The 23,131-nt window shown below is 35.3% G+C and overlaps 1 protein-coding gene across 2 annotated transcripts in view; it reads right to left on the bottom strand.

Annotated features, from left to right (window-relative positions):
• Positions 1–7,494: 7,494 nt before the first annotated feature.
• Positions 7,495–23,131, bottom strand: part of LOC110453380 — a 34,624-nt gene continuing 18,987 nt past the window's right edge. For both annotated transcript variants that reach the window (XM_021502296.1, XM_021502297.1), the window contains 4 exons: positions 22,779–22,955; positions 19,399–19,698; positions 18,003–18,032; positions 7,495–13,702 (listed from right to left, as the gene is read on the bottom strand). In XM_021502296.1, the coding sequence (XP_021357971.1) occupies positions 10,860–13,702; positions 18,003–18,032; positions 19,399–19,698; positions 22,779–22,955 (3,350 nt within the window). In that variant the 3' untranslated portion in view covers positions 7,495–10,859. The remainder of the gene's footprint in view (positions 13,703–18,002; positions 18,033–19,398; positions 19,699–22,778; positions 22,956–23,131) is intronic.

The raw sequence follows: 23,131 nt of genomic DNA, 5'->3' as shown, positions 1-23,131 counted from the left end.
ATCGTATTGTTCCTATAATCTCTCAATTAATTATCAATGCCATACAATCTCCTGTAAAAACATAAACCAACGAACCAGTCCTAGGTTGTGATTTTTACTGTGGAGCTTATTTACGCATGACCGCACACTGTGACCCATTTTCCGGTTAGAATGTGTCGGCAGCTTTGGTTTAAATAAAGTGCTTTTCAAATTGTTTACGGGCTCGCAGTAAGTACTAATTGTTGTTAATCAACATTGATGAAGTTTGTTTCCTTATTTGTAAAAAGTGTTTTTACAGTCAAACACATTTTAATGCCATAAATTTAATCTAAGTAATTATGACCGAGCGTAAGCTGCTCTATGAGAACGATGTTTACCGTAGCACTGCGTCTAATATGTATCAAATAGTTAAAGAATATATGATAGACTTGTGAATCTTAAGAAACTTCGAGGAAGGAGATATTTTTATGTAGGATTTACGTTGTTGGGACCGATGTTTCACTTCGGGATATCCGAGTTTTTCGAGTTTTCAGCGTTCTAATTATCAGAGTTTTTATTAGTAAGATTAAGAAGAGTTTTGGCCGGAACCGATGAAATACTTCGAGTTAAACGGGGTCTTCGAGTTATACGAGTTCGAGATAACGAGGTTCGACTGTATAACATTGGTTTGGTTATCTTATAAACCTACCAACATGAGCAAGTCGATTAAACGTTGAACGGTGAGAAAGGCAGTGGGTTCTGTGCCATGCCGGGATAAGCCAAAGTCCTTTCAACATGTAGTTGTCTTTCCCTGTCTAGCGTTAAGCATGCAGATAAATGACAACTGGTTCAACCGTTGTTAGTATAATGTGACCTGGCGAAATGCTGCGCTTGATGCCTTCGGCATGGTATTTCAGATAACACTACGAAGTCGGTATTAGATCCACTCTAGCGCAAGGAGGCAATCACGCCAATATACCCTACCTCCAACACACATCAACGTTAACGCTTACATCTTAAACCCAATGAACGTCCTTTGATTACCTAAGCTGTTCATAGGACATTAAACCCTATGAAACATGGACAAACTAATACCTGATATACGGCCGCAAATCTCAAAATACAGTAGTTTGATACTATGAACACGTCAATCGGTTAGTGTTTGTGGAATCTGATTTAACATAAGACCGGTACCGGTGATAGTGTGATATGATTAACAAACAGGGCGGAACAAGTGGTTTAGGAATAAGAAGCACACGTCGACCGGTTCAAATAGCATGGGACCTAATGAAAAAAGCTAACGTTATCAATATTTTTGTGATCTGATGAACCAACAGATCTTTACCTAGTGGTTGCAGAATTTAATAAAATGGAACGATTGACCCTTTGGATAAATGAACCAGTCGACCTGTACCCAATTGCTTGTAATCTGATGGTTTGAATGGTTGTTAAATTTGATGAAACTATTTCTTGGATCTGACGAACCAGTTGACTAGTTTCAAAAACTTGTCTCAACACCATGTTCAAAACATTTTAAACAAATCCTACACTGTAGATATCGGTTGATGAGGGGAGATACATGTAATAAATGAAAAGATAGAATGAACTTTGTTTAGAAAATCTTTATTTTCAACATGGCTGTGTAAGCAATATTGACACATAGGCATGTAATTAAAAGGCCCAGTTGGTCTGTATATAACACATGTTGACATCGTATGCCAAATCACGTTCACACCAATAATTACACATAAGTTTACATTAACATTGCATTTGGTTAATAGTAAATGATACTTTTTCTTATCAAAATATCAGCGTAAAGTATTTTGTTATGGACAATTGCTTGTATAATATCTTTAAAAAATCCCAATGAAGGGCAATCGTTTTGTTAACGTTTGTACTATATTCATGTATTTTTTATCAGTTACAGATATATCATTCATATGAATATTTCTTTGCTGAATAAAACTTTCACAAAAATAATGTGAATGCACTAAACACAAGACGGTAGAAAAAAATGTTAAGCCCGTCATTAAATATTGTTTCATATCATGCCTTATCTTTAATACAACAAACATTGACAGACAGTTATAAGCATCTTCATTACTATGAAGAGTGCATGACAGTCTAAACATAAACATTCTAGTATGAAATATCGTTATTGATGTCATAAACAATGACACTTATTACGAATATATCAACATCCTAACTAACAGTACATTGTAATGTAAAGGAAATTGATAATCCTTACGTTAAAGTTTATATGTCTGAAAATAGTAAATATTTTATGATCAACACCTTCTAATGTATATGAGATTTAAAGTCACTATTAAATTGTAAATATTATCACTAAAAAATACATCAATAGCACAAACATCAATATCGTAACCTGCAAAATCACAAATATTGCCAAAAATATATTAACAATTATAAATGTTACACAAGAATGATATTTTTAAAGCTGACAGTGCAAGTTAAAAACTTTTCATTTTTTTCTGGTTTTGAGATGTTCCCCAGTGACTTCTAAGAATACGCCGACATTGAAGTTTGTGCTTGCTTTGTAACGAGTATGGGTAGTCGTTGGTATACATAGCTCAATTACATGTCAAACCGGTTATCATTCTACAACTGATCGTCTTGCGATTCAAAACACCGTACACCCTGATCGGCAACCGATATCAAAAATCAAACGCACTGACCAGAAGACTTTTAAACACTGGTATTACTTATCGCATCTACTCTGAAATACTGTGTATCCAAATTAAAGATATATCACTAAAATTACACCAATAAATGAAATGTGTATCATTAGTCTTTCACGTGCATAGAGCCGCACCCACATACGAGTACTTTATCATAGATTCTTGGTCATCGTCGTAACTACTGTAGCAAAAAAAGCGTTAGTCAACAATTTTTTTGTGTATTTTTGGACAATGCGTTAGTCGTATGCTCATTTGATTCAGGGCCGTTCTTGTTGCCTTTTTTGTTGTTGTTGTGGGTTGTTTTGGGTGGGCAGCGAGCAGGGAATGTGCATTGGATATTTTAGTTGGTCGTATTACTAATATTTCTACTTTTCTGAGATAAATGATATCTTTGATGTCTTCCAGTTCTATTTTATTCAACTAATATGAGAAAAAATGTTGGTACAAAAACGGGAAAGTGCTCCATTTATGGTAGTGTCACCTGGCGTACATGTTGAACAAGTTACCATCAGTTTGACAGGTAATGCGCTCAATAAAACTAGGGAGACCCCGACTCGTTACCAAGCAAGTGCATTCTAAAATGTCGGCCTTTCCTTAGATACGACAGCCAGAAGAGATACATGTGCTCACTGGGGAACATCAAAAGCTGGAAAATATATCTTTAATCTCAACTGAAAGCTATTCAAATTTGAATTGTCAGCTTTAACATTATGGTTTTGTCTGAAACATTATGCATATGATTATTAACTATGATATTACTTAGAGACCAGTACATCTTTGGTATTGTAAAATATAGTATTTCTTACATTAAAGTTTTAATATAACATATCGTAAATTATGTCAATTATAAAGGCATTCTTTCAACTCATAAGTAAAGATCTAATAATGAACAGTTAATTAGAAATTTCAGTCTGAAATCCACAAATATTGTCAATACAATTATTAACACTTATAAATCTTTTGTTATATCAAGTAGATGAACAATCCTTACATCAAAAATAATATGAAATACCGTAAATATCATTATTAATTAATGACATTTATAGATTTTTTCAACAATCAATAAGTGGTAGTAAATTGTAATGTAATGAAATTGGCAACGATTTTTTTTTTATTAAATACTGAAATACTGTAAACATTTTCAGTAGTACTGACAATATCAGCAAGGGTATTGCAACCAAAATTCAAATGAGCACTTAATTCCTTTTATGTAGGAGCATAATACTGAAATTTTCCCAAAAGACAAAAGGTTGTCAAACAAATAATGCATTGAAGGATAACCGTTAATGCAACCAAAACTAGGGATCATATGCTACAGTATACATGTAAAAGTCTCTTGCTATGGTTGGTTATCAGATATTTACAGACAAGTCAACAGCCGGAAGCCATCTCAATTATATTTTCCTGACAAAAAATGTGTTCATCTTAGAATAAAAGTATATTTTAACGTTTGTATGCCAAAACAATTTTGATTAAAGAAGAACTAGGTCATGAACTACCAGTGACAAATATATCAACCCAAAATATGTGGTGGAACATATTCAAAGAAGGGATCAAATGATCATATGGTCTAAAATTCATTATTCATGGTTAGGTGTATAGTCTAATCATTTTGACTATAACTGACAGAAAAGAAGAGAAAATATTTGTCCCAGTTTAGATGGAATGAATATTTAATGCACAGAGAACATGTTTGGAAAAGATTCGTTGGTTTATTCCTTTTCAAGATGGCCACCAAAACATTAACTCTACTGCCTAATCAGTTGTCAGATTTCAAGACAATTTTCTTGTAATATCAATAGAATTTAGAGTTTGTTTGTTTGTTACTTTGTTTTTATATATTTATCAAAGTAAGACGCCGTATTAACAGCTGATGATATTTACAGATAATGTTTTGCAAGATGCAAGAGTATGATATGTGCTGGAATGGCAGACTTGGAAAAAAAGGGAAGAAAAAAATGATGCGAGGCTTCGACTTTGTTTTCAAACTGGTGATTCTAGATTCACTAGAAAACAACCTATTTTTAAGCTTTATCGGAACTTCTTAGCCCTTGGGTGCATTTGTTTTGAATTTTAACGATTGCTATGATAGCCAAGATAATAAAGTATACTTGATGTATGAGCACACATTCCCATAGTTCTTTGACCAACTGGGCATTGGCAGTAGTACTCTTTTATTGGATTATTATCATTTGATGTCGTGCTGTACTGAATCCAAACATTACATTGAGTCTAGCTTTTGTGTCTGGAACAAGTCTGACAACGGATGAGGTCTTGAGAGTTCTGATTCACCAATATTTTATAATGTTTACGAATTCTGACTTTGCTATCTTGGAGAGAGCTGTTTAGTCACCCTCTTGAGCCAAACAGTTTGTTTTTGTAAACAGAAACTTCATTTGATGTGCGAGTTCTCTATCTTTTCTGTCAGTTTCCGGTGATCTTTGATAAATTGGTCCTTGTATCCTATTGAGACATTCAGTCACACTCTTTATCTCTTCCTCAAGTATATGAATGAATCAGTTCTAACCAATATCATAAGTTTAAGACGGCCATGAAAAGACTTTACAATCCATCAGGATTAAGTAACTGTTCTGTCAATGTTAGCCTTTAGATCAGAGTGTTGTCTCAGACCAGTATTTAGATATGAGTCCATACTGGTATTAATACCAGATGCCTCTAGCTTTGGCAGGACACCTCTAAACCCCCGCTCAACGACTACATTATCGTCTTTTTCCAACCATGTGAGCTTGTCTATGATAGTTTTGTAATGCTTGCATCATTTTAGCGTCCAGAGAATGGTCCTATTGTGTCCAAAATCTATTAAGGCTGACACTTTGTCTCCAGAGAATAAAGTATTGTGTGAAAGTATATGTTCCCTACCTAAATGGTCAGCACCAAGGAACACTTGAACTCTAGATTTATTCAATGCGTGAACTACAGAATGAAAGGTTTTTGAAATACTAGACGGAAATACCATAAAGAGCGGAATACGTAAATACAAGAGATATCAGTTTTCATCTTAACCCAAAACAGTAAAAGAGCGTTTTGTGTACTCTTGGTATATACTGAAGAAAGAAAGAAAGAAGAAAGAAATTGGACCAAGTACAAATGGATTTTGAGATCTGCTCTTTCACCAACCTGTCCAAGTTTTGCAGCCAGTGTCATCCAGGAAACAAAAATTGAGAGTGAAGGCTAATTGTACGACACTTCTGAAAGGTCATCAAATATTTCAGATGACTTACTTCATAATTGAGAGTTCAAAGACTCTCTTACTTGGGTTCAAGTAATTGCCAATAAGATGAAATGAGCAACACATGTTGACACAGAACACAACAATTTGTGTGTGAAAATGAATTGATGCCTTGCACGAGGAAGTGTGGATTTGCTTCCCTTCGAATTAAAATTGTTAAAACATAGAAAACATTTTTTATGTGAACAGGATCCATAAAACAGGTCCTTGATTGTTGAGTAAGGAAAACTTCCGTTTCAGATTCTCTTTTTCGCAGATGCTTATGTAACTCTTCGGACAATCTATGTCATTTCTAGTCAGTATATCCAAAAGTCATTTCTATTATGGATTATTTTTACATTTCGTGTATCTAACATTTACGAGATTTTGCGAAGATATGATTGCAACCTTCACCAATACATTTACTCTTCACTATGAGATGAATATTATCAAATGAGTAGAAAAGATTCCCTAAAAAACAAAAGTCTGATGATGAAATGTATAAAAAGTTACCTGTTATCAGATGCATTGCTTTTTGGTGTATGCCAGGGAGGTGTCTTAAGCCCTTACCTTTTTGGGTACACAGGGTACTTTTTTGTGCGAAAAACATAATTTCCACCACTTTTATGGACTGAATTTTCGCGTACATATTCGAAACAACACGACTACTTCATACTATGAAAACGTTTGGTATAAAAGATTAATAAAAATGAAATATCCTACATTTTATGTAAAAAGTTAGATTAAACTCTTTTTATGGATGATAGATAAATTATTAAAGCACTTCATGAAAGATATGTTTTTTCCCAAAGTATTACGATGCAAAAAATACTTTCAGGCTAAAATTCAATTGTTCGACCCCCATGCTTTAATTAATCATTTAAATAAGTATTACAGTTATTCAATGTAATACCTCCAGATGTATAAGGGATTGAAAAACGTCGAAAGCAGCATAAAATTCGTAGCATAAAGATGAAAGATATAGGCTGAAGTCTAAATTTGTCATTTACAGTGACATTAATACAGCGTGACATACATTTTAACTTGTAATTGAAAAGAATCTAATAATCCTTACTTTTTTAAATATGAATAATTGTAAATACTTTCAGTATTAATAGCATCATTATCAAATCTTAGCAATAATTTGTAATGCTCAGGTCAACGTAAGTCTATATATTAGATTTCTAGTCTTAACCAATACAAAAATTGTCATTAATAAAAACATTATTTGCAGATTTATCAAACTCTATACAAACATGTAATGTACAGCAAATCAACAGTCATACGATTAAGGTTTAATTCCGAATGACCCTGATTCATCATCATCTTACCAATAAATAATATTATGCAAAGGAAATTGACAACCTGAACAAATAAGTTTTGATATTAACAATTCGTATATGATTAATTAATGACAGCTTGATCAATATCGTTTCAGTATTTGAAAACGAGATTGGCAATCTTTATATACACGGTTTATATATAAATATAGAAAATATTCATATAAACAAATACATAACATAATGTATTAACATATATTAATCAACATCTTAGCAATATCTTGAAAGGAACATAAGAACAAAAGTCAAAACAATGCAATACCAGCCTGGAAATCAATTACCAGAAATGGAGATATTAGTTAATATTTTAGATCTTAATAATAATTTTATATAAATAATATTGACGATCAGCGATTTAACAATAATTTGTGATATTTAGTAGAATGACAAAAGTTTTAGTGTAAAATATCATAAATATTATCTTTATAACAGGAAAATTTAAGATCGATGAACAACAAACCTTACATTTATGAAATAAGATCGACAATCCTTACATTAAAGTGTAAATATGAAACATCGTAACGTTTGTCATAAATACTGACAACAGATATGTATTAACATATTGATTAACATCGCAGCAAAAATATGTGTTGTCGATAACATGAAATTGCCAACAATATTGTATAAGTCTTCAAATATAAATTAGTCTAGAAACTAACATTATATTTAGCTTACACTTTTAACAACATCTTAGAGAAAAGCATTCCTTACATCAACGTTCTTGTATGAAACAGCGTAAATATTAACAATAATAATGACATCATTTAGAAATGTACCAATGAGGTAACAATAACGTATTTTGTCTATGAGATTGAGAATCAAAACATAAACAAAAACAAATTTCTGAAATACCACAAATTTTGCAAGAAATGTTGATTTTATATAATGTTAACAGATTTATAAAATCTGAATAAATGTCTGTTCAGTGACGTCATTTAAAAAAATAATTAAATCAGGTCCAGAGTGCTACCCGCCAAATATGTTTACGAACCTCTTTCAGTTATCAAATGAGTCGAAAGTTAAGGAACCTATAGTTGTTGTTCGAAAAGATAACGATTTTAATTTACTAGCCATTGACAGTCGTAAAATTTAAGCTGTAGTCTGAAATAGCGCAAATGCTGGTGTTAATTGTGATATTATTTACGTATTATAAGCTATGAACCGATGAAGGCAACAAACAATCACTGAACTGAATAGCTTACTTGTTGTAAACCTATCTTTGATATATATATATATACCATCAAGAAGCAATCACACGCTCAAATTTACATAAATAATTACATTTATTTATAAACCCTTTATTATTACTCACGTTTTATCTCATTATTCCAAACTATATGTTGTCAAACTATACAATTATATCCAATATTTCTTTTGTTGTGTTTGAACTGTGATTATGGTCACAATTATAATGGATAATTTGATATAAACGTTTGTTATCTTAATCTTAACTGTTGATGTTTGGTTCATTATTCAAACATCTAAGTTTTAAAATCGTTTTCTCGAAGACATCACTGCTGGTGTTTACCTCACGTATAAGGCATTTAAATTCTCAAAAGTGCAACACATTCATGCAGCAAGTATTTAATGTCTCCCATCACGCACCTCACATTTTTCAAACATAGCCATTTGGTAAAAGTCAATTGCATTTGGAAAATTTAGTTATATATTTTGATTTGAAGCGGAGCTGACACATGTCTCAAATAAATCATGTTAAGTCGTACTAACGGCATGCTTTATCTAGTTAACGACCTCTGATGTGGTAATGACGACTTGTTTTGCTGTTATAATGAGATAATGTGTCGTAATTAAGTTTGACTTTCTAGTAATAACGACATAGGTTGTCCAAAGAATTCTTATTTTCTTTTTCATATTTTGTAAGGAATCAGAGGCTTATATCCGGTATCAAACAACAAGGCAGACCTGCAATGTTGCTGCTTTGAAGTCCTGGTCATAATCGTCAAATTAAATTAAGCATAATAACACAACACAACACAAGGGTTACGTGACTTACACCAATGAAATGGTAAAGGTGATTAGTCAAAGTTCAGGGGCATCATTTATGGAATTTACAGAGTAGTAAGTCAAAATTCATGCACAAACATTATACTTATATACATCAGTCATATTAAAAGTTACAACGAATATGTCAAAGGTTTAGTCACATTACTTATAATAATATGTACATGTAGTATATGAAACTGCAGTCGAATCAAATATATGTGTAATGGGTATTTCAAAGTTAAGGAACATCTTTCCTTATAATGCAAACATGTAGTATGTCAACACTACGAGACACGAATTGTAATAATTTGTACATCGAGTATATCCATGTCCCGGCACATTACTCATAATAATACATGTGTGGATTCAAAAATCATACACATCAATTATATATATAAATGAAATATGTCAAATGTCAGGCGCATATATTGATTATATAATATATACATGCAATTAGTTCAGATGCATTTGTAAAACTAACACATTTTCAATTCAGATGCTCAGTCTGAAGAGAAACAACCCACTCAAATCTGGTATTATAACATACCTCGAGAGGCTTTCACTAAAGAATGTTCATAAATCGGAAACTCCTCTGGTTTTCCCCTCATATTGTTAGCGTAATCGGGGATAATTCATATCGTTATGTAAATTTTAACTTTGACGCAAAAAATATTTGAATGGTCGCCGATTAACCTTGTCGCCTGAAGAGCACTGTCAGGTTCAATATATTACCAATACAAGTATTAAACTTTCTTCTAACTTTGAAGATCCTAAAATAGGTTTATGATCATGTTTACACCTCAGGGTAAAATGTATTACACTAAGGGGCAAAACGATTGTCAACATGGACCTAGCCAGAAATATTCAGTTTTAACCATAAGGTGTGAGCGTTTTTAAACTAGAGGTTCCCAAAGTTGCAACACAACCGCTATTCGAGCATAAAATCATCAAAAAAAATACAAGTAACTATGAACAAAGAAAGGTCATTCTTTAGTTTGTCCCTTAATGTACCGTAAATATCGAAGTCATTAATGTAACTTTTTAAATCCCTGTCTGAAGGATGTATTTCCGATAGGCGTGCTTTACAGCAGTTCGCCTGTGTAAGATGTATTAAAAAAATCAAAAATGTATAAATGATAACCGGTGACAGAATAAGAGCAACGGTTGATATAAGTTCAAATAACCATCCGTGCGTTGAATCTGCAAGCTAGAACATATGTGCGATAGTGGAGATCGGTTGATCGATGTTACAGAATGAAAAATAATACGGAAAGCTGGAGTGAAATATGTTACATCGTATACTTATTTAATAACCGATCGGTATATTTTGAAATGTATCTAAACTTTATCTAGTTTTTCTCTGCACGTTACACATCACTAAAATGACTGTAAAACTATCAATAATGAGGTTGCACTATCAGGTACAGTACTAGTACATATACATGGTGAACTGAATGGAGGTTCATCGATGATTGACAGTTTTTAAACACTTAATAAGGTCTGTTATGTTTCGTATGAAAATTTCACACCACCTTCACGATTGACTAGTGATACGTTTATGTTTAGTATGGTTGTGATGTCATACCTACTTCCTGTTGTTTCTTGGTAATAGAGTACATAAGTTTCACACTACGTCGACACATTGACATATGACATCCATTTAGCTATGTAATGACGACTATGACAACCCTTTCTATCAACAACCTCTGTTAGTGCTGGATATGTCTGACATAAATATAAGCACAGCTCTTTGTTTCTAGCATCACAGCTCTTATGTAACACTGTCATTCCGTCATTGTCAAGTATGGTTGCGATGTCATACATACGTCCTGTTGATGCTATGTACCGTTTGACATGAGTTTCACACTCGATGAACATGTTTATATCTGACATGTGTCTAGTTATGTAATGTAGACAGTGCCAGCCGTTTTTATCAACCACATCTGTTAATGCTGGGTACGACTGGCATAAATATAAGCAAAGCTCCTTGTGCTCAGCTTTGCAAGCGTGATGCAACACTGTCCTCCCCCTGTTTTCAAGTATTGTTGTGATGTCATACATCCGTCCTATTGATTTTTGATATTGTTTCACACGAGTTTCACACTCAATAAACATGTCTACATCTGGCGTATACCTAGCTATAAAATGAAGACAGTGCCAGCCGTTCTTTTCAACACATCTTGTTAAGATTGGATATGACTGACATAAATACAGACAAAGTTCCTTGTGCCCTCCCTCACAGCTTTTATGTAACACGGTTCTCTTTAAATAGTCAAGTATAGCTGTGATGTCATACGTACGTCCTGTTGATTCAAAGTACTGTTTTACATGAGCTTCACATTTAGTGAATATATCTTGATCTGCCATATACTTAGCAATATAATGTAGAGAATGGTTGTCGAACTTGTCTGCAAGTGTAGATAGTGCTGGATATTGTTGGCAAAGGTATAAGCAAAGCTCATTGTGCTCACCCTCACAACTTTTATGTAGAACTGTTCTCCCTAAATTGTCAAGCAAAGTTGTGATATCATACGTAAGTCCTGTTGATTCTAGATACTGTTTTACCTGCATTTGACACTCAGTGAACATGTCTACATCTGGCGAATACCTAGCAATGTCATGTAAACAATGGCAGCCGTACTTATCAACAATTGTGGTTAATATTGGATACGACTGGCATAAATACAAACAAAGCTCACGATGTACACCCTTACAACTGGAATGTAACACTGTTCTTTCGTCCCTGCTCACTAACTGAGCCAAATACTGAGCACACACACAATTCCTATGTACCAAACAATCATCCGCTGACTCGCATGTGTGTTTTGCATCCTCAACTCTACACAATGACTTGAGTACAGTTTTCTCAACAATGTCAAATATGTTACAGTTTCCTGTAAGTGCAACAAGATGGAGAGTGCTTTGTTTCAAGCTATCAGTGGCATGTACTAAGTGCGGAAAATTATCACATAACATGCGCACCATCTTTTCTCTCTCTAATACACAAGCCTCATGTAGGATATTGATATTATAAACATCATGTGATGATTTGGAACTGGCTGCTCTTGCTGTAGTAGTGATGTCATATTCTAGTAGTTTACATAACACTTTCAAATTTCCTCCTTCAATGACACAAAATGGTGTGTCTTTGTCAGGTTTGACACCATTGGACAGCAGCTGTAAAGCACATAGTTCAACACCAGAAGAACACATTTTGTTTAATATCTTAATTTCACTTAAATGAGTGATATCATGAAGCCATTTGATAAATCCTTCTAGAAATTGACTATCAGTCCAAACTTGTAAAGAGTCAATAGTAGGATGATCATGATTTGTCTGTATTTTAATCTCTTGGAGAAGACGTGTATACATGTCAATATAAAGGTCAGGTGAAATGGCAATCATGTTTTTTGAGAATGTTGAGGTAGTTAGATGAAGAAGAGATTTTCTAGGGCAGTTCTTGATATAGCCAATTGGTTTGTTTTTTCCATATAACAGTGCAACTGTTGCATGTATGGAGTCATGATAAAATTTATACACATCATCTCCAGCATAATTTCTCTCTTTCACTACCAAAAAGCCTAATAATGTGTCTAAATATTTCTGTACAAACTCTTTTTTTTCCTTGTGGGTCAGTTTAGTTCTGTCTTCACCAGAACACATTGAATCAATTTCAAATGATTCCTCCAACAATATCTTATTGCCTCTTTTACATTTTGGATCTAGGTCTTTTTCCATAAGTTCATCTCCGTTGATAAAGAGGAAGAAAAGGGCAGCATAATGACCTAATTTTGACAACGCGTTATTCCAAAAAGAAAAAGGTCTCCTAAAAAAATTGACTCTCTCTTCCTGCAAGCAAGGATCGTCTCTAAACAACCGACAGCAAAGTGGGAATCCAACACCTATACCAAATTCGACAACGTCCTCTTTTTCTGTGTCAGTCCATGAAAATGCATTATGTTTTGGTTCATAAAGCTCCAAAAGAGCTACCCTTTCACTTTCGATTTTGTACTCATTTGAGCTGAGATCTATTATGTTTGATTTAATAAAAACAGTTTCTGAAGAATCTCTTTTTAAAGAATTGAAAACCTCATTACTGACATTAATAAGGAGGTAATTGCCAAGCTCACAAAGTGTCGGCAGAACAGATTTAATCCTTTTTTGCCATTCACATACATCGTTTGCACCCACGTCTTTCTCTCCGAATATATCATCAATAAATATAGTGCATTGTGACAATGCAGTCACCAAATCCAAGTCTTCAAAGTTATTTATTTGTAGGGGGTATATACCTTGTTGTTCCTTTCGCAGCCAATGGAGGAGTTGAACGGCGGTGACTGTTTTTCCATCTCCCGTGTTTCCCTTTAAAACCACGACCCGGTTTTTGAGAAGCCGTTGTTGAGCATCGCGGAAACCTTTCGTGAGTATGAACCCTTTCTTCATTTCTTCTTGTATTTTGTTCTGGGTACCTTCTGTAAAAAAGAGGACTTTTTGTTAGGACTAGGACAGGCACGATATTTTAGTTATGAAACTGACCCTGATTAATTATATGAAATCTGAACATTTTTCTTACTTATAGTGTGTCTACATACTCACATATATATCACATACATACATATGACCGTCTTTGTGCCTACCTTACAAGTTTGATGCCGTGAGTGTGTCCATATTTGAGATAATGTTTGTGAATATGTATGTGTTAATTTGTCAAAACACAAGATGACATCCATGCACTCCAAAATGAATATACATTTGAAATTTTAATTATTTTTTTTTCAGAAATGACGAGCAAAAATTGTATTCAAACATGTTTAAAAGATTCGTAAAATACCTTGTTTAGTGTGAAACTTAAGAAGACCGCCTTGCGACCATTTTGTTATATGATAAAAAACATAAATCAAAGATAAGCAAGTGAATGCTGCTCTTGAACATTTGAATACTTGGTTTGGTTTGGTTTCACGCCCTATAAACAGATGTGACCCTTTTAAGACGTGCTAGTTTTGGTGTTGGCGGACAACCAGTGTACCAGAAGAAAGACCAGCGACCTGAGGTCAGTATCTGCCCCACCCACGAAGGCCTCGAACCCGTGAACCAATAGTTGAAGGATATATATTCAGATAAATTTGTATTTCATGTTTTTTACTCATCGTGCATTTGATTCAACAACTCACGCCCTGTCCAAGGTACATAGGCACTAACTGGCTATATACATCTGCCCTTACGTATATGGTACGTCACGTGACTAATGAAATACAACAGCCACGCTTTTTCCGTCTATTTTCCTATTGTCCTCGTTATCGACATTTGCTGGTCGGATGGTGAAGTGCATACACATAAACTTCATTTTACAACAATTAGGAAACAATTAAGCTCAACTTATATTAATCACTCTTGTTGGTGCGGATGTTAGCGCGCGGTCGGTCTAACTGTGGGAGGAAATCGGAGTACCCGGAGAAAACCTACGTGGTCGAGCAGCTGACCCCATACCTTTTCACATCCGATCGGGGAATCGAACACCGGCCGACTTAGTGAAAGGCAAGTGCGCTATCCACTGCGCCACCCGACCACCTGTATAGCGAACTTCTCTTTCCACAAGTCGGCTGGGTTTCAACTTCTCGATCGGACATGAAAAGGATCATGCGCCCAGCCAAGTTGGGTTTTTCTTTGGGTACACAGGTTTCCTTTCACATTGAGACGACACTCAGCGTGATTCCATCCGGGCCAAAAGTAATGATTTATCTAAGTTCCAGTAACTTGTTTCATGATAGTTTCAAATACGGCTAGTTTACATAATACGACATTTCTCGAGTATATAATTCAAATTTCCTAAAATTGTAGCCACTTTGATAACATTTGCATTTGACCTCATCATTCATCTAAAATTGGTTTACATATGATTATTTGTTTCGAAGTTATCACCATGAAAACATATTTTAAGAAAACACAGACGGAGACATGGACGATTACAACTACGATATACTCTCCTAAAACTTGTCCGAGGAGCATTACAATAAATTACCCCAAATATCATGTTCTGAAAGTCTAACCCGGGTATGTAATGAATCAACTAATGAATGTTATAGCCAAATTCGGGAAAATATACTTAATTTTAAATTAATCCTTTCTAAAGGGTTAAAATATTCCAAATTTAGACCAATTTTTTTTATGACAGAAAGTCCAGTTTTAGATTTTAACTTTTTCATGCCTAATACTACTGGATATTACCTCCCTTTATTCTGTCATCTTGTGGAAATGTTATCTTATATATTCACTAATGTTCTTACATTGTACTTATGCATCTAGTCAACTTATCTGATTGTCCTAAACAAACGTCAAAAATGAGTTACTCACCCTAAATACTCTTTCATCCTACCCTTTTCAAACAAATTATAAACAGATCACTAAAAGCATCAGAGCACTCGTTTGTTTTATGGCTAACTGAGCGGGAATGTTTGTTTTCATACATATATGCCAGGTAATTTGTGAACCAAAACATCAGAGGCAAAGTAAGTATCGAACAGACATATACAATGGCGGTATCGGTAGCACATACGTGTATAAGCCATGATGACTGAAAAGAGGTCAACTGATATATTTCAGCAATTTAATATTTGTTGTCACATGCTTTTTCATAGGTTAGTGTTAATAATCTAGCAAGACCGAAAATAATGAAAACATACTTTTATGACGTCATACACTGAGTACTATTTTCTCCCCGAAATGTTAGTAATCTGTCACACTTGAATAATTGTCTGCGACTACGATTTCAGAATAGATGGCCACGGTAACTGGAGTGCAATCTTTACAGGAACCGCTTTGCGATTTAATCAAAGCGTACTTTGGTTATCGGTCTAAACATCGATATACCACTTATTTATCTAGTCTAATCCTAAAGTGATACAAAAGGCCATTTGGGCCTGTTTCGCTCACCTGGATCCTTATGCCCAGCAATGGTATGTATAGCTATCGGTTCAGGACCTCATTCATTTCAAAGTTATGGCTCAGAAATAAAGTTCCTAGGCTAAGTGGTGGGGCCAGATACCAATACTAGTGCCATAATTGTGTTCATATCTTGAAGTCAAAGAATGGCATATATGATGATGGGGTGGGGATCTAAACTGTTTTAAAGTTATGGCTCAGGCATGAAGATCTAAGGGGAAGGGTCACCCCGTTGGTCAATTATGATATCCTGACAGAATTTATCTCTTTATACCTATCAAATGTATAAATGGTTTGTTTGTTTGTTTGTTTGATTTGGTTTAACGTCCTATTAACAGCTAAGGTCATTTAAGGACGGCCTCCCCTGTGTGCAAGATGCATGCGTGTAGTGTATGTGTGTGTATTTTGGGAGGCTGCGATATGTTCGTGTTTGTCTTCTTGTAATAGCGCGGAACTGATGCCGACTTTATAGTGCTACCTCACTGAAACATACTGCCGAAGACACCCAGCAGGACGCCCCACCCGGTCACATTATACTGACAACGGGCGAACCAGTCGTCCCACTCCTAATTTGCTGAGCGTTAAGCAGGAGTAGAAACTACCATTTTTAAAGACTTTGGTATGTCTCGGCCAGGGGACAGAACCCAAAGCCTTCCTCACAGGGGCGAACGCTCAACAAATGGCCAAAAGTGAGGCATTGTCAAGGGAGACATTAGGAAAAAGAAAGTTATTTAGAAAGGAGAGAAGAGATAAGGTCCCAAATTTAGTCGCCTCTTACGATCATGCAATTGGGGGCAGCAGGTACAATTCTTACGCCCTACCTGCAGGGCATGTATAAATGGTAATGGAGTAGGCATACATAATCTCGATAATGTCAAAGTTAAACAAATATTTTTGGCGCCACCCATTAGACCCAGAGGTCAGCCCTTCAACTGGTACAATTATAAATCAACAACCACCAAGAACAATACTCCAAACCAAGTATGGATGATATCCATCACTTTGTTCCTGAGAAGAAGTCACTTTAAGTACATGTAATATGTTTTGGTTGGTAGGACAATTTTTAAACTTTCTAAGAGCACTTTTTCTACTTGAAATGGCTTTAACACATTCTTCATTAATCCACAACTTAAAGGGTTTGTATTTTATCGAAAATTGGGAATACTTTGTTCGGCATAATTCATACAAAAGGAAAGGGATTTTAAACATTTTCTCCTATGTCCTCTGCCCCAAGGGGAGCCACATCCTCCGTTTATACAGAATTAAATAACCCTTGCCCATGAATATTCTAAACAAAATTTAATTCTCTCCATTTGTACAAGAAAAGAACTTTAAAGATTTACCACACTTTTCCCCTTATGGGGCAGCTTGCCCCATCTTCCCCCAGCCACACCCTCCGTTTATATAAAAGTGATTTTCCCTTGCCCAATAATATTCTACACACAGTTTTGTTAAAATGCCTCCATTTGTTTTGAAGAGGAAGCATCTAAAAATTTATCTCCATTGCCCCTATTGGAACCCACCCATTCGCCCCCAGGTGGGCACACCCTCTGTTTTATACAAAATTGAATCTCCTTTGGCCCAGGATACTCCTGGCCAAAATAATTTAAATCCATCAAGCCGTTTAGGACAAGTACAATGTAGCGTTTGAAAGGAAAAGTTGACGGATTGACGTCAGACGACGGACGCTGCGCCATTGCATAGGCTCACTTGCCTTTGAGCTAAAATGAGTTGAAAATATATTCCTTACACAGAGGTCTGTAATTATTGATGTCTTTGGATAAATTCCACTTATCCCCTTATTAGATGTTCAATCCAGCTTTTTTAACTTACCTAGCATGGCTGCTACCTTAGGATTTGAATCTAAAAGGGAAATATAACACCAAATATATATATGGTACATATATTCAGTTACCAGAATAGAAACAACTCTAGATGCAGTTAATACGTACTGATAAATATAAATATGTAACTTTACCATGTGTATTACTGCTAGTGTGGAAGAACTAAATTAACAATGATTAAGCAATGCACATGAAAATGACCATTTTAGATAGGTAATCAACAATAAATATTTTATCTGAACGAAGGTACAACGAACAATGTGGAGGCAAATATAATTGGTTGTTATTACCGGCAAATATGCATCACACTTTGATAAATTCATCGTTTGGCAACAAGTATTAAAGTTGTTATAATATTAAGTAAATATATTAGTTAAAAATGAAGTTTAAGGATTTGTTATAATAAAGAGCTGCATTAAAATACGATATGATATATGATTTGCACGTTGTCACCACGCAGAACATTACATTGCATTGATTTTAGTTTGTATAAATTGTAATTGGTCATTTTCCAAAGAACTACCTTTAAACATTAAACCTATGGTCATGATACCTCAAGAATATTCAGATGGGATGAAAGGAGAAGAAACATTTGACACAAAGCTGAACTAAAAACTTCGTAGGAATTTAAACTGTTAGAGTTCTGCCCACCATGTGTTGCACGATATAGGCATGACGAATACAAATGGTTAATTTCGCATCAGCGAATTAAACTTGATCAAATAAATAAACATTGGTCAATTTCAATGACATAAATCAAAGGAAATTTGTTTTTTAACAGTCGTTTCTAAATAGCTAGAAATAGACAATTACCTTTATTTATACAGCGAAAGGTATGAACGTATGAGTAATAGACAAAGTGATATTGAGGCGCAGTGAACATATACGGTATATATATATAAATATCGGAAGTAGCTGGCAACGCCTTTATCAGCGTTTACAGTATACAGATTAATAAAATTACACCGAACTCACTTCACTCTATAATCCATGTAAACAATGTTCCAAATCTGTGTCCAGCAATAAATGTGAAGATCATTGTTAAATTAACATCAGTAACCTGTATTTACAATACCCACTGGTTAAATTATGACATAATAAGTAATAAACTTAAATACATTTTACACTTACATTGGCATAATGTGAAGACGATCACACATAGAAATGTAGTATTTCTCAACTTGATTAAAGCCTTCATTAAGTTGCCTCTTTCTAAACCCTTTTAAGTCAGCATTGTCACCTACTATGCAAACAATGATATTCGGTGTTAGCCTATGAACCAACAGTGAATTACCTAACCAACGCCAAAACACATGTTATCTTTACATTTATATATACCACTTATGCATTTCTGTAAGGAACAGACCAGATACTTTCCAACTTACCTGAACTTTGTACTTCGATATACGCAATATCGCTTTCAGCTTTACTTGCACCATTGCTAGTCCTACAGATATACGTTCCTTTGTCAACTTCGTTCAAATCGCTGATAACAAGGGATGACGATTTTGGTCCGCCGAAATATTTCTCATTGTTAATGCGGATAGCATGATATGTTCCATCTTTTACCCTAAACCACTCAATACATTCAACCTCCGAGTTTGGGACCATAGCACATCTCACAATAGCAGTTTCTCCTTCTGCGAATTGGTAATATCCTTTACTAAAGCGTACGGTTGGTGTTTCTGAAATCGAAATTGTATATATTATTATGAGAAGTTCTTTTTACACAATCAATGCAATTTTCTATGTGAAGTTTCGATGAGTAGTACGATATGTACATTGTCACCTTCATCAGACAAATGACCAATGAAGCGCATGCACACAAAGGTGTAAAACGTGTACGAGTTGTCCATAAAATCGATGTCGATTTCGGCTACGCTGGAAACATATGTACAATAGTTGTTATATATGTACCGAAATGACCCAATTCAGTTACGCGTTGTTAACACTTGGTCATAGATGTGCAGGGTCTTTGAGCCCCCTCATCTCGATTTAGAACTGCCCCACTGCGGCTCCTTTATCTGCCGCTTGAACAGATTGCTCTCTGTGTCCAAAACTTTGGAGTTATCCCTGTCAATCAAATGGTTTTTCTGTGTCGTATGGTCTGTGATTACCGATTTATTTATCTGGGGCTCCGACTGTTTTCTTTCAGATCTGGTGAATTTCCTACCTTCTTGGGTTTCTGTATCTTTTCGGTGTTCACCAAGGCGGACCCCAAATCGCCTTCCAGTCTCTCCAATATACGACGCGTCGCAGGTTTTGCATCCGATTTTGTATACGCATTCTGCGACGTTTTCTTTATGTGTTTTATCCTTAGGGTGTACTAGGATATAGCGAAGCGTCTTGTGGGGCTTCATGGCTGTTGCTATGCCATGACCGCGATATATCCTCTGGATGCTTTCGGATATACCCTTTATATACGGGATAACCACTTGACCTTTGGTTTTGTTCTTATCCTTGATTGACCTTTTCTTGTTCTTCTCCTTACTTTGACACTGTTTTTTACCCGTTTTAGAGCCCATTCCGGAAATGCACATGTTTTCATTGCCCTAGCGATGTGATTCTGCTCTTGTGTTTTGTCCTGTTGTTATGTGACTATTGTATCACATCTGTTGAGAAATGTGCGTATTACGCCTAACCTCTGGTGGATGGTGAGGTTTGAAGTTCAGGTATTGGTCCGTATGAGTCTTTTTTTCTATAGACCAATACCTTCACGCTTTCGTCTTCTTTCTTTACAAGTGGAGTGTCTAAGAAGGGCATTGTGCCATCGGTTTCTTCCTCACATGTACATTTGATGTTATTAGTGGCATCTATAGTGTTGATATGTGTGGTCAAATCTTTCTGTGACCCCTTCTTGATTATCTCAAGTATGTCGTCAACATAACGTTTCCATAAGCTAGGCTTGCATTCTATGGGGACAGTGGCTATTGCTTCTTGCTCCAGACGTTCCATGAACAAATTGGCAACGATGGGAGGCACTGGACTACCCATATCAGTGCCGAAGCGTTGTTGATAGATGTTGTTCCGGAAACTAAAATATGTTGTTGTGAGCACAAACTCCAGCAAATCAATAATATCCTGAATCTGAAGGTTTGTGTTTTTGCGCCAGGATCTGTCTAATTCTAAGCGTTTTCGAATGATTCTAAGTGCGTCGTCGATGGGGGTGTTAGTAAAGAGAGAGACAACATCATGTGAAATGAATTCTTCGACTTCCTGAATCATGATGGTAGATATAGCTTCTGCTAGATGTTTTGAATTCATTACATGGTGGTCCGATTTACCCACTAGCGGTCTAATAATGTCTGCTTATGATCTGGAGACATTGTAACCAATGGTTCCAGTGCAGTCCACAATAGGCCTCAGTGGGTTTCCCTGTTTGTGAATCTTGGGTGTACAGTACATTCTAGGAGTGTTCTCTGCTGTGGGATATATATATATATCTGTATTGGCCCTCGGTAATCTTGCTCTCTTGCTTACCCCCCACCTATGACCAAGTGTTAACAAAGCGTAGCTGAATTGAGTCATTTCGGTACATATATAACAACTATTGTACATACGTTTCCAGCGTACCCGAAATCGACATTGATTTTATGGACAACTCGTACACATTTTACACCTTTGTGTGCAAACGCTTCATTGGTCATTTGTCTGATGAAGGTGACAATGTACATATCGTACTAGTCATCGAACGTCACATAGAAAAATGTATTGGTTGTGTAAAAAGAACTTCTCATAATCCATACTTACCAACCTCAAGAAAATGTCCGAAATTGTATATATTTTACGCAGTCAAAAAGCCGGATGGGTCTCAGTTAAGATAGGTAAACCATTCCCTATCCAACCCCCCAAAAATATACTAAATATAGATAGGAATTTAACTGTTTCTTATTAAGATTATTGTGTCATCAATGATACTTGCATCATACTAACTGTATGGAAAGCGTTTAACCTTCTCATTGCTATTATCGTGGAAGTGTTGACAGAAAAAATCAAAACAACATGCTTCCTTGGCCTACAATTGTCCAGATAAGACATGGTATAATGGTGTAAAGATGGAGACGGATTTCAAATAACAACAAAATGGACACCGCCCTTACTTGCCGCAGATTAGGGAAAAACACTATATTTATAAGATAATGCACACTCTCTACCCAAAGTGGTCCAGAGCATATTTGATTATCATCTCCCCCCCCCCCCCCCCCCCCCCCGATTAAACAGATATATCCACACTTCCGGTCAGAGAAAGATATCTCGATCGTAACCTTAGATTCACCCGACATAACAATTGCATGACGTCACGTCAACAATATCGCTTGGAATTATGAAATAAACACTTAAGGAGTAAAAAAAGAAAAAAATGCAACCCTCGGGGTACGATTTATTTCTGACCCAGAAGCTATGGCTTGATAGTGAAGAATCTTCTCCCGTGAGTTAAATTTGTTTTATGTCCTACACCTTAAGCTAGGAAAGATTAAATTAAACACAAGAAGACAGGTTTATCCCAGCCGGGCACATACTCTGTTTATACAATATTGATTACTAGTGATTGTTGAAATTAAATATGGACGACAGGCGGACGCCACGACATAAAGTGACACAGGCCTTCAATGAAGACCGAAACAATTTATACTGTTACGTCTTTAATTGTAATTGACAGTGTTATCTTTATAAATCTTGCATTGAATTTTGTGTATTTTGCTAAAACCAAACCGGAAAAATAAAAAATAGTCTAATCAATTGTCTTTTTTCGGAATCAACTAACCTTTTGTCGGTATCATTACTTTCGGTGTAGTCTGTGGTTTTAGAGGTTCGCCAGATTCATCCGTCAATACAATCCTTTCTTTTTGTAAATACACTTTCACCTTCTCTGCTAAGTACAATGCAGACAGTTCGTGCGGTGTCTCAGCGCCGCTGATTGTCAGCGTAAGGACAATTGAACCTGAAAAGTAAAGCAGTATTTTAAATATGATATATGAAAGATTAAATATACTATAAATGTCAAAAGGGCATAAATCGACTCACTTCTATTAATATGTTGGTTAAATGACTTTAAAATAATTAAATAACAGTGATGTAAAGAAATATAACTTTTATGTTTTACTGGATATTGCAGCA

The sequence above is a fragment of the Mizuhopecten yessoensis genome, unplaced genomic scaffold (genome assembly GCF_002113885.1).
Source record: "Mizuhopecten yessoensis strain PY_sf001 unplaced genomic scaffold, ASM211388v2 scaffold7283, whole genome shotgun sequence".
Classification (NCBI taxonomy): Eukaryota; Metazoa; Mollusca; class Bivalvia; order Pectinida; family Pectinidae; genus Mizuhopecten; species Mizuhopecten yessoensis.
The sequence above is the reverse complement of the archived record's forward strand: the minus strand, read 5'-3'. Positions and strand labels throughout refer to the sequence as shown.